The sequence below is a fragment of the Micromys minutus genome (assembly GCF_963924665.1).
Source record: "Micromys minutus genome assembly, chromosome: 25".
Classification (NCBI taxonomy): Eukaryota; Metazoa; Chordata; class Mammalia; order Rodentia; family Muridae; genus Micromys; species Micromys minutus.
Genome location: NC_137960.1, coordinates 37,808,500 through 37,823,659, shown reverse-complemented (window position 1 = coordinate 37,823,659; position 15,160 = coordinate 37,808,500). Strand labels below are relative to the sequence as shown.

At 42.8% G+C, this 15,160-nt stretch overlaps 1 protein-coding gene across 1 annotated transcript in view; it reads left to right on the top strand.

Moving 5' to 3' along the window:
• Positions 1 to 15,160, top strand: part of PDSS2 (decaprenyl diphosphate synthase subunit 2) — a 200,636-nt gene that overhangs the window by 64,260 nt on the left and 121,216 nt on the right. Inside the window, exon 2 of the mRNA XM_080938452.1 lies at positions 5,082 to 5,216. Within this exon, the coding sequence (XP_080794578.1) occupies positions 5,082 to 5,216 (135 nt within the window). The remainder of the gene's footprint in view (positions 1 to 5,081; positions 5,217 to 15,160) is intronic.

Here is a 15,160-nt window from a genome sequence, read left to right as displayed (position 1 = left end):
CCTTATGTTTGTGGGCAGCATTCATTTCTTTACTAATTCTTCCTATGTTCCCTAAACCTAGGAGTTCTCAAGATTTATTTCATTCTAAGCACGTATGCATGTATACGTGCATGTATGTAGTTAGTCTCTTGAGACAAAGTCCTCCTGTGTAGCCCAGACAGGCCTTGGACTTGCAATCAACTTTCAGTCCTCCTGCATGTTTGAATCTGTAGTATGGAGCTCTGGGGGAAGAGGCAGGTGGAAGAGGTGGAGGTTAGCCTGGTCTGTACAGTGTGTTCCTGGACAGCCAAGGTTATGTTGAGATCCTGTTTCAAAAACCAAAATTGAAACTAGAACTTAAGGTATGTACCACCACACCTATTTCTTTCCTTTTCTTAGCATTTTCCATCATCTTTTTCTTCTTGTTTTTCTTCTCCCCAAACACCGTCATCTACCAGCTTCCCTTGTTTCAGCCATTACTTCCAGGGAGAACCAGCTAAATTTGTATCCATAGCATTTTCAGCTCCCCACTGGGCATCTTCATCTGCAAACCCTCCATGCATTCAAAATTAACATGTCAAAAAATGAACTCACCAATTCCTTATTAGATTTATTTCCAATCTCTCCTAGGTGTAGCATCATTACACTTACAGAGAGGTTCGACTCTTCCCTCCCTGCCTCCCTCTGCCCATGGCCACCTTCATTGCTCTTCACCCCTTCATTGCACTGCCCTAATTGCAGCCCTCACTATCTCTCCCCAGGCTGCTGGCTGAGGCACCTCCTTACTGGTCTTCCCTCTCATTTCCTCTGCATCCAGCATGCTGTCACCATGGTATCAGGCCCAGGGAACAGTTTCAGTCTTTAGCACCAATTGCATCGCTATCTTACTGACACACTGCCCAAGCCTCCAGATTGCTTTCAGAAGTCCAGACACACCTAAGTCCCAAGGCACTTCATCCTTTGTCTGCTTTTCTGGGCTTGTTTGTGTGAGCCTCGTGCCTAACTGGATAGTCCCCTAGCTTCTGAACCTGTTCCCACCCTCCCCTTCTTGTCACTGCTTCTTGTGCTCCTTTCTGTGAGATGCTTCTTTCCCTCACAGCCTCTTCTCTTCCCCTTCTCAAGGAAATCTGGCCATCTTTCAGTGGGTACTGAGGGCCACCCTGGCAGGAAGCTTTTCTCTGTGTGCTGTTCGCTGTTCTTTATAGGATTGAGAATATATTCGAATATATGATGTGCTCCCTGTAATAACTGCTTTCTTACAGTTCCTATTTGTATGTCCCTCCATCTTGATATATTTGTATTAAAACAATTTAAGAGGCTGTGTTTTAACAAAGTATCACAGAAGCGATTTGAGACCTTGAGGTAGAAAAATGAATTAAGGTAGAGAAGTGTGTTAATCATTGCAGATGTGATGGTGCAGCTGACCTGAACCAGCCTCTAATGTCTGCAGCTCCATGAACCAGGTCTCTGATGTGGGAGGCTGCCTGGCCCAAAGCCTCGTCTTCTCAGCCATCCTGCCAAGGAAGGACTCAGTTCCCCTCACATTAGTAGTCATCTTAGATCTACACTAGAATTCTGGGAGAGGCGGAGATTTCAGCGGAGCTGGGCATGGTAGCTTATACCTGTAATCTCAGCACTTGAAAGATGGACACAAGAGAATTGCCTCAAGGTCAAAGCCAGCTTGGGCTACACAGAGAATTTCAGGCCAGCCTAAACTTCAAAGTAGGTTTGGCTTCTTGTTTGTCTGGCTTGTTGGTTTGGTGTGGTTTGGTTTTTACTCCCAAATAAATATATTTTACAGACTTCTTAGAATTAATAGTTTTTAAAATTAGTTATACATTCATATCAAGTGATTTTCCTAGGACTTTCAAAACTGCAAATTCTATTTTAATTGAATTAAAATTGTTATTTTAGGTTTGACTCATCTCTAGATGTATATTAAGCTCGTCCTATAACTCTCAGGATCACAAAAGCCACCTCTCCAGATGTCTTACACCATTTGGTTACATCCCACACCTGCCACCACCCTGTCATCTTTATACAACAGCTTTTGTTTTGTGTCATTTCATTTGCTTTAATAAGATACTGTAGCACCTCCCATTGTTCCTGGATAAACAGCAAACCTATTGCCATAGACTGTTCAGCCGGAGTGGTCTAGTCCCTGTGTGCCCCAGGTCACCGGTGTCCTGGGGACCCATTCTTCTTCCCCTTTCCTTCTCAGGTTCCTTTTCCACCTGTTCTTTGGACATCAGCTTGGTCACTACTTCCTCAGGGAAGCCTGTGGCTTTCCTGATGTAGTCAGCTCTTTCTCTCGTTGTCCACGGAAGCATTGATTACGATCGTGGTCTTACATTTTATTAGTGATATTTCCATTTCTTCTGCTAGGTCCTCAGCTCTATGCCTGGTTTTGCCTGCCGTAGCACCTGTACCTAGCATGGTGCCTCATGCGTGGAAGGCTTCAGAGGTCACTAGGCAAATGGATACGTGAGCAGTGAGACTTGTTCATACCAGCAGAACATAAATAGTCTTAATATAACACTTAAATAATAGTGCTAATGAAAGACCAGGATAAATCCTGAGCCCCTAACAGGTAAAGTAGAAGACCCCTAGCAGTTAGAGTGGAGCCAAAAATGTAGGATAGCAGGTTCAGTGACTGTTTCAGGAACTGGCTGACCATAAAAACATAAAAGTTAAATAACACATCATAAACAATCTTGAGAAACCGATGTTCCTCTCTCGATTCTTCACTGGTATTTTTGGTATTCTCCAATGACGTACCCCCCGCCCCCCGTTGTGGTTTGTTTCCTTTAAAACCCCCATCTCACAGCCAGTCAGGGTCAGACTCCTCTACTCCTGCGTGGGATGAGTCTTGACCCCAGTGCACTGGTCCATTAAAAAACCTCGTGTAATTGCAGCAAGGACGGTCTCTCATAAGTTCTTGGGGGGGTCATGTTATCCCAAGACTTGACTGAGGGTCTGCCCTCTGCGGGGAGTCTTCCACTGAGTGCTGCTTCATTTACAACACCAATAACAATAAAGGGCTTTTCGCTTTTATATTTGTTGTACTTGTGGGTGATCAGTAATATAGTGAAATGAAATTATTGGCAATCACAAACTTAGGAAAACCAGCTGTCTGTGGGGTATAGCAGCGGCTGCATCGCAACAACAAGAGTTAAACATCAGTAGAGGCTGCTCTAGTCTTCTAGTCATGTAAAGCCATTTGGTGTGCTGAGGCTCCATCTCTTACTGTAAGTGTGAAGTCTACCCGGCTTCTCCTCCCCGTGTGGCTGGAGTTCCTCTTGTGCTGTGTCTCTGCTCCTGCCTCACAGCCTGCCCCTGCCAGCACGGTCTCTGCTCACCTCCACACCCTTGCTTCCCCCAGGACACCTGTCTCCACATGTACTCCAGCTTAGTTAGCCCTCTTCAGACTCTCTTGTTCTCATGGATATGTTTTGAGCCCCAGGAAGTGGTGTTGCCACCTACTTAGTACTACTCTGGGTTCTCTCAGCCCTCGTTCATTCACTAAAGCAGATCATACTACATTTGACTAATGCTTCTCATCCAGAGTGTTATCTGTGCAGAGAAAGACCACATCTCACTACTGCTCGACATAGGTTGCTGTTCACTGAGTGTTTGACTGAATAAAACCAAGACACAAGCATCACTGTTTTCCTACCCAACAACCACACCTGTGGCAATACTGGTTGAGTATCATCTAGCAAAATACTTGGGACCAGAAATGATTTCCATTTCGTGGTTTTCAGATTAGGGAATTTTTGCATGGACTTTAAACTGGTTGCAGATCTCAAATCTGAAGTAGAAATCTTCAAAACCCAGGAGCTGTCCAATCCCTCTGATTTTGCCCAGCTTCTGGATGTGGTTCTGCTTGCCAGTATCTCTAAGTGGAAAGGAGGTCAAATTCTCCAAGAGTGGCCGGGATTATTCCATGTAAGAGTGGCACTGCCCATTTAGATCTTGGAGGCTTTCTGCTTAGTTGATAGACTTGATCTCTTTTCGTTGTGAATGAATATTAAGCTTTGGTATCAGTTTAGCTGAGTGCTATTTCTAATGGTATTAGTAGAGTTAAAGAGACTGCTTGGGGAAAATTTTATTTACTCAAACCATTCATCTGCCCTCTAAGTTGTCAGCCCTAGTCTTATATGACTAAGGGTAAGAAGCTGTGCCTCCTGGAACATTCTCTTGTTTTGCCTACCAGCCTTCTCATATTCTTTCCCTCATCTTTCAGAATCACATTCTGAAAGAGGTAAATGTTTCAATGAGACGCCATTGGAGTGGGAATCCCACTGGAGATCTACTACTTGGTGAAGTAGAAATGCTATGGTAGATCCTGTTTATTAGAAAAGTGGGGAAAACTTGTTAGATATGGGAATAGAAAAATCAAAAATAGGAGACAGAAAATGTGTGTGTGTGTGTGTGTGAGAGAGAGAGAGAGAGAGAGAGAGAGAGAGAGAGAGAGAGAGAGAGAGAGAGAGAGAATAAGTTGTCAAAACAATAACAAAAAGAACAGAGCTTGTGAAGAGTTTCTTGCCACATTCCACATCCCATGCATCAGTCCTCTGAGTCACATCACTGCTGAATGACAGAAAGGCTTGTCAAGCACAGGCCTACCTGTCCTGGAGCCGCTGCTGGAGTCAGTCTGCCGTAGCAAAGCCAATATATTACAGAGCAGGTCTAAGCTGCAAGCTTCCCTTTGATCTCAGAGCAGATTGTGGTTGTGAAGGAGAGCCTGGAGTGCACCGAGGCTGTGAAGAGCTTACTGAGCATGCCGAAAGCCCTGCCGCAGATCCAACCTGGCACCTGTAATAAAAGGTGCAAGTTAGGTATTAGCCAGCACAGGACCCAGAAAGAGAAGGGAGCCATGTTGTCAGGCCCACACTGAGAGTGTTACTTTATAAAACCAGATCACGTTCTCTAGATGTCTTGTGAACTTGCTGCTTGTGCATTAGTGTTTCCTCCTTAATTCTCTGTATAAAAAAGTCCCATTGTTTATGTCTTAGAAATTTAACCATTTTTATAGCCGTCTTCTAGCTCCATCTGCCCCATCTTGGGAAGGGCGTTGACCTCTTCTCTGTTTGTTCCAGGGGCCTCGTGCACGACAGCAGACATAACCTGCAGCTGCGGGGCCTGGTCGTGCTGCTCATCTCAAAGGCAGCGGGGCCCAGCACTGGGGACGCCTCCAGTCAGAACTACGACGTGGTCAGCGGGATATACTCATGGTGAGTGGAGCAGCACCGCTGTCCTACTGCGGGGTCACTGTTCTCCCTTCGTCTAGTCTAGGTCACATAAAACTCCCAAAAACCTGCTCTCTCATTTTCTTCCCATCTAAGAATCTTCAGTAGAAGGGAGATATAGAGATCAATTTCACTGTTTGAATTGATTTTTATTTGTATTATGTAATGAGTTACCCATCTGCTCTTTCTGATGCCGCTAGAAGAGCTGTCAAGACTTCACTCTTAAGAGAACAAATTCCCAAACCCAGAGACATTTTTATATATTACATACAGCAAGTGCAGAAAGGTCAGACCAAGGTCACTCATTTCTCATTGTTCGCCTGCCTTTTCCCTTTCAAATAGTTTGTTTCTCTTGTACATTACGGTTGATGCTAAATTGCTGTGTTCTCCCTTCCTCCCAGATCCTCTTGTAAGAATGTCTTGGGAAGCTTGCAAATGAAAATCTACTTAGATGTTTATCTAGCTTCTCCAAATTGCCTCCGTTAGAGCTTAAAACTTTACCTTATGTAGTTTGTAGAAAATTTGAGTAAATTTAGCCTGAATTATGAGAGAAAATATACGAAGGTTTAGAATAATTACTAGCAACCCATGGTAGTGGAAAGTGAATGGGTCACACATCTCCATCCTGTCAAGAGTCCCACTGATTTCCTGCTTCCTGACTTTAAGCATGCCCTGATTGTCAGCTGTTGGCTTGTACATCCAAATAACTGTGCACATGAGTATGAGGTAAATGCCAGCTGTGCACATGAGTATGAGGTAAATGTCTGTGCACATGAGTATGAGGTAAATGTCTGTGCACATGAGTATGAGGTAAATGTTGTCTGTGCACATGAGTATGAGGTAAATGTTGTCTGTGCACATGAGTATGAGGTAAATGTCAGCTGTGCACATGAGTATGAGGTAAATGTCTGTGCACATGAGTATGAGGTAAATGTCAGCTGTGCACATGAGTATGAGGTAAATGTCAGCTGTGCACATGTGTATGAGGTAAACACCAGCTGTACTTGACTATTTCTCAGCCTTTTAAAAGTGATGCTCCATACATGACAGATGTTTGGAAGTGAATCATTTTTATGTCACAGAAGATACAGCCATTCCAGAAGTCAAGTCTTTATCAAAAATCTGCTGGATAAGTTGAAATCCTGTTTTTATTGTAGATAGATAGTTCTGTAACTCAGGTGCATGTTACCTGTATGTATGTGGTACCCCATGATATTTGCTCAGGTTTCTGTTCTCTCATCACCCGCTCTGAAACAAATCTATTGTTCATCCTTGCAACATGGAATCTCTTTACCTTGGAATACCAAGGCCAAAGAACCACATCTGAGGCTGTCGGAGCTATAGAACAGGACCCTGTCTCAAAAAACAAAAAAACAAAGAACAGCCCCCCCCCCCAAAAAAAAACATCAGAAATCTTTTAAAATAATCTAAATGAGTTTTACTTGAGTGGGTAGAATCTCAGTTATGTTCAGGAATAACCCTGACATATAATTCTAGGCCATTTTCTGTAATCAGACTTGATATAGTAATTTATCAGTTGCCTGAGTATTTTACACACTTGCTAATGTAAAAAGTAATTTGGCATAGGAGTTTGGGAGGCCACCAGTTTGTTTCTATACAACTGCAGTCAATTTGTTTGTCTCCTGCTTCCTTAATTATTCAAGTGTACCTTTTGCTGGAGGCTTGTATCTATAATGCCACAGTGAATTATTTAACATTTGAGGAAAGTACTGATTTGGGAGCTTTTTAATTTACCTCCAACTACTGGGGTTTATTTTGTTGGTGGGTTTTCTCTTTAGCGTGACTTTGATGTCAGCTAACGGGACCTGAGTGAGTTTCCTAAGGACCCCAAAGTGAGTTAAGTGATCATTTTTGTTTGGCCTCGGGATATAACTGGTACTGCAAACTTATCACATAATAGCTAAGAGAGACAGAATTTAGGCTACAATGTAATAAGTGTACTTGGGGGAAAGGCAAGAGACCCACATTTATAAAATTGTGCTATAACGTCTATCCAAGCCATTTGCCAGCAATACAAGGTTTAGAGTTTATTTTATCAATACTAACTTTAAAAAATAGAGCATACAGCAAGGGCTGGAGACAGCTCAGTGGTCGAGCATTTGCCTTAGCATGCTCTAGTCCTTGGGTTCACTTCCCAGTACAATTTTAACTAAATTTGCAAATATCTCTAACTATAACGAGAACTTTTATAATGTCCCATTTTACTAGTAATAATAGAATATTTTTGTTTTGTGTATAAAAGATATTTTGTAGCAAATAAAATACATATTGTACTTAAATTGAAATTTTTCTAATGTACTATTATTAAATTTAAAGAAATCCAAATGGTTGTCATTGCTGTTAGTATTATTATATAGGCAGCGTGGCCGCCAGTGGAGTCCAGGGTAGCCTGAAATTGGCAGTATAACCTAGGATGTCCCTGAATCATGATCCCCACCCCCAGCCTCTCACATGCTAGGAGTACAAGTGTGCCAACACAGTAGGCCTCGGTGAAATATTTCCTGATGGTTCAGCTTTCTCAATTGTTTTGCAAGAACCAATTTGAATTATTCTGTTGTAACTAGCAGTTAAAAACAGTGCGCTTACTGGAACATCAAAAGCTAAAGTAGAGGCAAGACCACAAATTTAAGACCAATCTGGGCTACGTTTGTGAGTTCTGAGCTAGCCCAAGCTATATAAGGAGACTCAGTGTCAAAACCCAAAATAATTCCTACAAATGGACTACATTTTTCTCTCCTGAAACACATTTAACAAATATTTATTTTCTCTTCCCTAGTACCCAGCTAGACTATGTTTCCCACCTTCCCTTGCAGTTAGCTAGGCTATATATCTGAAATCTAGTTAATATTCTTACAGAAAAAAATGCTGTTTATATTAACAGTGTAACCTCAGTAGTTTGGAGATAAATTAAAAAGGCTCCCAAGTTAATACTTTCATCAAGTGTTAGATAATTCATGTTATAGATAGAAACCTCAAAATGTTACTACTTCCTACACCATAAAAATACTGCACCATGAGGCATGTTGAGCAGATGCTCTTGGAGGCCCATTCAAAGATGCTGTGTTCTCTGGATCACTCCTTGGAAGAGCACCAACCTGACCGTCGGTATCTATGCCAGCGTGATAAAAGAAAGTCCACTTTAAGGCGCTTAAATGTAGGGGCTGGAGAGGTAGCTCAGTGGTTAAGAGCACTGACTGCTCTTCCAGAGGTCCTGAGTTCAATTCCCAGCAACCACATGGTGGCTCACTACTATCTATCTATAATGGAATCTAAGGCCCTCTTCTGGCACATGGATGTACATGCAAGTAGAGTATGCATAATAAATAAAATGTACATTTAAAAAAAAATTACAAACACTACTCAAATCACCCTGCCGGTGGCAGTGTGTGTTTCCTCAGTACCTGCCAAAATGTTCTGGATTCTCGAAAGAAAGACACACACACACACACACACACACACACACACACAGCCTTATTTTTAATATGTCCTAAACAGCCCAATGACCAGGTCACTCCCAAACTTTCATGTTGCTAACACCTCCCCTCCAATACTCCTGAGTTATTACTTACTAAAATCTACATTCCATCTTTGCTACCCCTGAGTCAGTCAGGACAGGGGGTCCCTAGGGCCGACCTTCTCCTGTTATTAAATGGCTGTGTGTTCTTGCTTCCCCAGATCTCAGGCCTGACCTCTCTGCTTCCACAACGTGGAGGCATTACATCTTTGTTCCCATGGTTCCCTTGTCCAGGAAATCTAAAGTCCTGCCTCTGCCTCTTTGCCCAGCCATTGGCTACCAGCAATGAAAGCCAACTGGGAGCGGGGACACACTGCATTTTACAGGTAGACTTGTGAATTCCCTCGTAATTTGGGAACCCAATAAGTAATGAATCAAGTCTACAACACTTAAATAGATGCTTACCCTGTTAACAGCAGCAGGTGTTAACATAATACACCTTTCTGTTGAGGCCAGTGCTATCACCGGTCTGTTAAGCCCTCATCCTCAAAAATTTAATCTCAGGAACCCCCACCCTTTATGTTCTATGCCCTGTGAGCCACACATCACATCTGCAGGTTTGATTTCTAGCCATTCACTACCACTCCCCTGTACCAGCCATTGCTACTTCGAGTCTAGATTTTAACAACGGCTGTCTTTCCAGCCCTGTCTCCTATCACTCCTCCTACTTTTTTACCTTTTAGACCTTCCTGTGTTCAAACCCAAGTCCTGCTTAACAGCCATTAAGTGCTTTTGATGTATCAGGCACTACGTATATGGTAGGCAGTATAAACTCAATACTGGGCATTACTTGCCCACAGAGAGTTTAGCATCAAGCTAGGAAACACGTAAGTGTATAAATGACTCCAATGCAGTCAGGTATGGTGGAACATGCCTGTGATCCAAGTATTTGGGAAGAAAGGACGGGAGAATTGCTGTATGTTCAAGGCCAACCTGAGCTATATAGTGACTGGCATGCTACCCAGAACTACGTAGTTAGACCTGTCTCAAAACCAAAGCAAGTGTAACACCATGTTATAGATGCTATAGACTGAGTATGGACAGAGTTCTATGGGGGACAATTATGAATGTTGATAAGAAAGGAGAGACTCAGTTCTGGGGAAGCAGATGAGTCAGTCGGAGGCACAGCGAAGTGTGTCTCCTTAAGCAGAGGAATTGAGACACTGACTGGCTGAAGCCATGGGCTAGACAAGTACCTGGGGGAGCCACTGAGTGTGGATTCGGAACAGGCACTCAGTCTATCTACAGTTGGTACATGAATGGCTATATGAATTCATAGCCTGAGACTGACTTCATTTTGTGTGTTGTGGCTTCATTATCATCCCAAGATTCATTTACTGAGTTAGTCTTGTCCCCTACTGCCTCACTGTGTGGACTTATTTAGGAGATACTTTTTTGTCCCCCAGGGGTAATCAAATTAAAATAAAGTCATTGGAATAAGTCCTAACCTAATATAACCAGAGTCCTTTCAGGGGAAAACTGGACAGAGACACACATATGGAAAATGTGTGAACCTGGGAACTCAGAATTCATGAGCCAGAACAGTGTGCAATAGATCTTTCCCTCATATCCTGAGCAGACTCACACGGTAAAAAGGAGGAAGTATGGTGCTAAGGAAAAGCTGATGTGAGACTGTAAAGGGCCCGAAGAATTAGGCAGCAGAGTAGACCCTGGGAAAAGACGATGGCTACCTTGGCATATGCTTCAGAGAAGTTTTTGCTGTTCCTTTTTAAACCTTCCATCAGGTCCAGGCATTGAACTCACATCATCAGACTTGGCAACAGGCACCTTACCTGCTGAGCCTTCTCATTGGCCTGAGAGAATGGTTTTAAAAATTAAATGAGGGCCATTGAGATGGTTCAGTGGGTAAAGGTCCTTGCTATTCAAGCCTATGACTTGAAGGTGTTCAATCCCCTAAATTGACATAAATGTGGAAGGAGGGAACCAACTCCATGGTGTTGTCCCTGACCTCCACGTGTGTACCATGGCTTGTGTGAATTATTATTATTACACATACACAGTAATAATAATAATGATATTTTTAAAGAAATAAGTGAAAATCAGGCTTGGAGCCTCTTCCTCCTAATAACAGCACTGAGGAGCAGAGGCAGGGGGATAAGTTTCAGATCAACTGGGATAGATAGTAAAACCTTATATAAATAAATACTAATAAGTAGATAAGGACCAGCCATAGAGCCCAGTAAAGCACTTGCGTGGGATGCACAAAACCTTGGGTTCAGTTCCTAATACCACAGCGGGAAAAGGGAAGGGAGGGGAGGGAGGAATGAGCCAGCCACACACATGCAGAGGCCCCAGTGAAACGTGTTGTAGGACACAGTTAGTGTTTGCCCAACAGATGATCTTGGGGTGAGGCTGGTAGAATACTTGCCTAGCAGGTGCCAAGCCCTTAGTTCCATCTCCAGTAATGTAGTAATGTGCAAGCACACACCACACACACACACACACACACACACACACACACACACACACACACACGAATGGTTGTGTGATGTGAGGTCTAAGAGAAAGAGAAGTGGCCAGCGAGAGGAATGTTCTGGGCAGTACTTGAGAGGGAAAAGCAGAGACTTGGAAAGGAAGGATAATAATGGAGATTTTACCCCAAGCACAAGGCTGTCACATCGGCTATGTTCAGACCCCTTGTGTGCTGTTGCTCCATGCTTTCCTTCCTGCCAGCATCTCCCAATCTGTGTTCCAGAGCTTATGGCTGTCACTAGTAGAGTTATGCAAAGGTTAGTCAGGTCAGCATGTACTAGTATGCTAGGTAAAAAGCAGAGTTTAAAAGATTTTCCTGTCCAGGCGTCACTTTGGGCATAAGGTATGCTCTAGAATTCCTAAAAAGATGTGTGACTAATGAGTCTGACTACAGAGCCATTTGAGCTGTCAGTAGTCCATCTTGTAGAACACTGCAAAGGTTTGGGAAATGTATTCTATTTCAGAGTGCCTAGCCTGGAATCCTATTGGGAATTCTGTGAAGCAGCAATACACTTCCTAATGAGAAACCAGGCTTAGAGAAGCAACTTTCTGAATTCCCACTTGAAGGGGCCAAGTGAGGAAAGAAAGATCTGCTTATATGCTTTATATTTAAATAGTTTTTAAACTGAACCTGAATCCCATTGCCCCCTGGTTATGTGACCCTAAGCATGTGTCCCTAAGCTAGCTGAGTTGCTATGATAAGGTCAGTGCTCTGACAAAAGCGGCTTAGGGAAGAGATGGTTCTGTTGTCCTTCTGCTTTAGCTCCTAGTTCCCAGTTTTAACTGTCATGGAGAAGAGGTCACGGTGGCAGGAACTTGTAACGGTTGGTCACATTGTGTAACCAACTCTGACTGGGGAGTCGAAGAGAGCAGTCCCCCCCCCCCCGCACCTTCCAAGCTCAAGTCAGGGCCACAGTTGGGATGGATTTTCCCCGCATGGCTGTCCTCTCGGGCATGCCCTTCCAGCTGTCAGGTTGACAGCACAGCTGTGATATCAGGTAAGCTCCCTGCGCCCTTGCGGCTCTGCTGCTTCGATTAGCAAAGGCCCGAGTAGCACTCAGGACAGCCTGGACCACACAGTGAGACCTGTGTCGTGTCTTGAACTCGCATTCTCTTGTTACTTCCAAGCCCTGTCCCTGTTTTGTGTCCTTTATCAGACTGCTCACTCCACAAGGGCAGGCGCTGCCCTTACCTCGAATACCCTCATCTCATCTAGTGCCCTGGACATTGTGTTCATTTAAACCCTTGTTTAGATGACCATGTCTTCATGATAACATAAATGTTCTCTTCTAGACTGAAAGAAACTTTCAAATCACAGGTTTTGTCTTTTAGGCAAAAAAACCCAAACCAAAACAAAACCTTTGTTATATAAAGCAAAATATAATACAACTTTTAAAGAAAGAAAATATATCAATAGAATATCATGAAAAATAATGCAAGAGACTGAAGAGATGGTTCAGGGTTTAAGAGTTCCTGCTGCCCTGGCAGAGAACCACATTCATGTCAGGTGGCTCACAGCTACCTTTCACTCCAGCTCCAAAGGGGTGGTGCCTCTTCTGACCTTTACAGGAACCCACACTCACTTTTTACTCTACATAAACATAATTAAAAAGAAGTCATATTTAAAAGAATCTATTTTAATTATTTTCATTGAGATTATTATAATCGTATCATGTCTCCCATTCCCCTTCCTCCTTCCCATGTACTCTTCCTTACTCTCTTTCAGATTCATGGCCCTTTCTTCTTTAATTGTTGTTACATGTATATATGTACAGATACACACACACACACACACACACACACATTTCTGACTATAACCTGTGCGGTCTGCATGGTGTTGTTTGTATGTGTGTTTTAGGGCCGACCACTAGGTGTTGTAGAACCAGAAGGTGCTCTTTTCTGGGAAGACTTGGTTCTTCTGCTCTCAGCTTTCCTTACTTACCTGTAGTTCTTCCTGTAGGCTTGAGGCCGGTGAGCTCCTTCATGCACTTTGTTCAGCGTGTGTTCAGGTGGTCATGTCAATGAGACATTGTGGTGTAGCTTCTGACACTGGTCAGTACTCCCTCCTCTGCAGTGTTCCCTGAGCTAGTGAGTTGTTTTGTAGACGTACCGGTTGGGCTTGGCCTCCACAGTATTATGGTTGGTTGTGCTTTTCTGGAATGGTCTCTGTCTGTTACAAAGAGAAGTTTCTTTGTTGAGGGGTGAAGACTAGACTTCTCTGTAGTATGAAGATAAATATCTAGAATATAGTTGAGGATTGCATTGATTTAGTAAAGTGATGGTTGTGGGTTCTCCTCCAGGATCCGTGACTTTGCCAGCCCTAGGTTGAAGTGGAGATTTCTGGTTTTTTGGAGAATGTGATATGTGATGTTTTTCTGGAAGCTGTCTTGTGAGAGGATGTTTGTCTGAAGCAGACACGTGAGAGGACGTGTGATGTTTGGGAAAGGTATAAATAAAACCCAACACCGAATGGTGCTCTTGCATTGCTTTGTCTCGCAATGTTCTTGCTGGTCTTCACTTCGTAGAGAGAAACGTATTAAAGGACTTCTGCTGATTCACCAGTTCAGTGGAGCCTTGTGGTTTCTGCTGGATGATCGAGCTGCTGCTACTGATTTGTGTTTGGTGTTTACTATTGGACTGAACTGCTGATTGGGGACCCAGTACCTCTTCTGGCCTCCATACACACCCGTGTATACATAGTATGCACACACACACAAGCAAACATATTAACATAAATAAACTTTAAAACTAAAAATAATGGAAAGGATTTCATAACAGCCATAGCACCCTACCATTTAATGTGTTTCTAGGACATAGCAGTCAGTTATTACTTGATGAGGCTAAATTATTGCTACTAGCATTTAAAGGGAAGACATTCCTAAAATGTCTCAAAACTCTTAAATTACAAATTTCCATTTAAAATATTAATATACAACTATAGAAATAACTCTTCAGTGGGAAAAAGTTGAAGGTCTTATGTATTACGATGTCAGCACAGCACAGACATGAACAAAGGACATAGACAAACTTAGAAACCTGGCTGGAACGGATTTGTATCTTTCACCTTCAGGATCAAACATTATATGAAAGTGCATAAATTGTATATTTTTTCTAATTAAAAAATGACAAGAATGAAGCTAAATGGCACAGTTAGGTAGGCTTTCTTTGGTTTTGCTTTGAGGTAAATCTCATTATGTAATACAAGGTGGCCTAATAGTGGGGTGGGTGGCCCTTGCTGACCCTGAACTTGTGACCCTTATAGCTCAGCCCCCCAACTATTGTGACCACAATTCTGTACCACTGCACACACCTCCAGATTAGCTTTCTTAAAGTGAGTATCTGTTCATATGAAAGATGACACCATGACTGTTAAATCTTCATTCAACTCAGTTTTTAACTGAAGTAATTAGGACTAAATTAGTGGTACATACTGTAAGGCAGTTGTTGGGCCTCAAGAGCTCAGCATAAGGAGCTGTCAAGGAAGCTCAGCTGTTACAAAGCACACGTACATACTGGTTTCTCAGAGGACACAAGTTTAGTTCCCAGTTCCCAGTTATATGGGACCTAAGGCCCTTTTCTGGCATTATCAAGAACGTGTGCTTACATGAACATATCCACACAGAGACACACACATGTACACATAGTTTAGTATATCTTAAAGAAACAAAACAAAGGACTGGAGAGATAGCTCAGCAGTTAAAAACAAGGACTTTCAGAGGTCCTGAGTTCAGTTCCCAGCCACCAAATGGTGGTTCACACCCATCTGTAATGAGATCTCCTGCCCTCTTCTAGTGTGGCTGAAAACAGCTACAGTGTACTCATATATAATAAATAAATAAATCTTTAAAAAGTTAGCAAGCATGGTGGTGCACACCTTTAATCCAGCCCTCAGGAGGTAGAG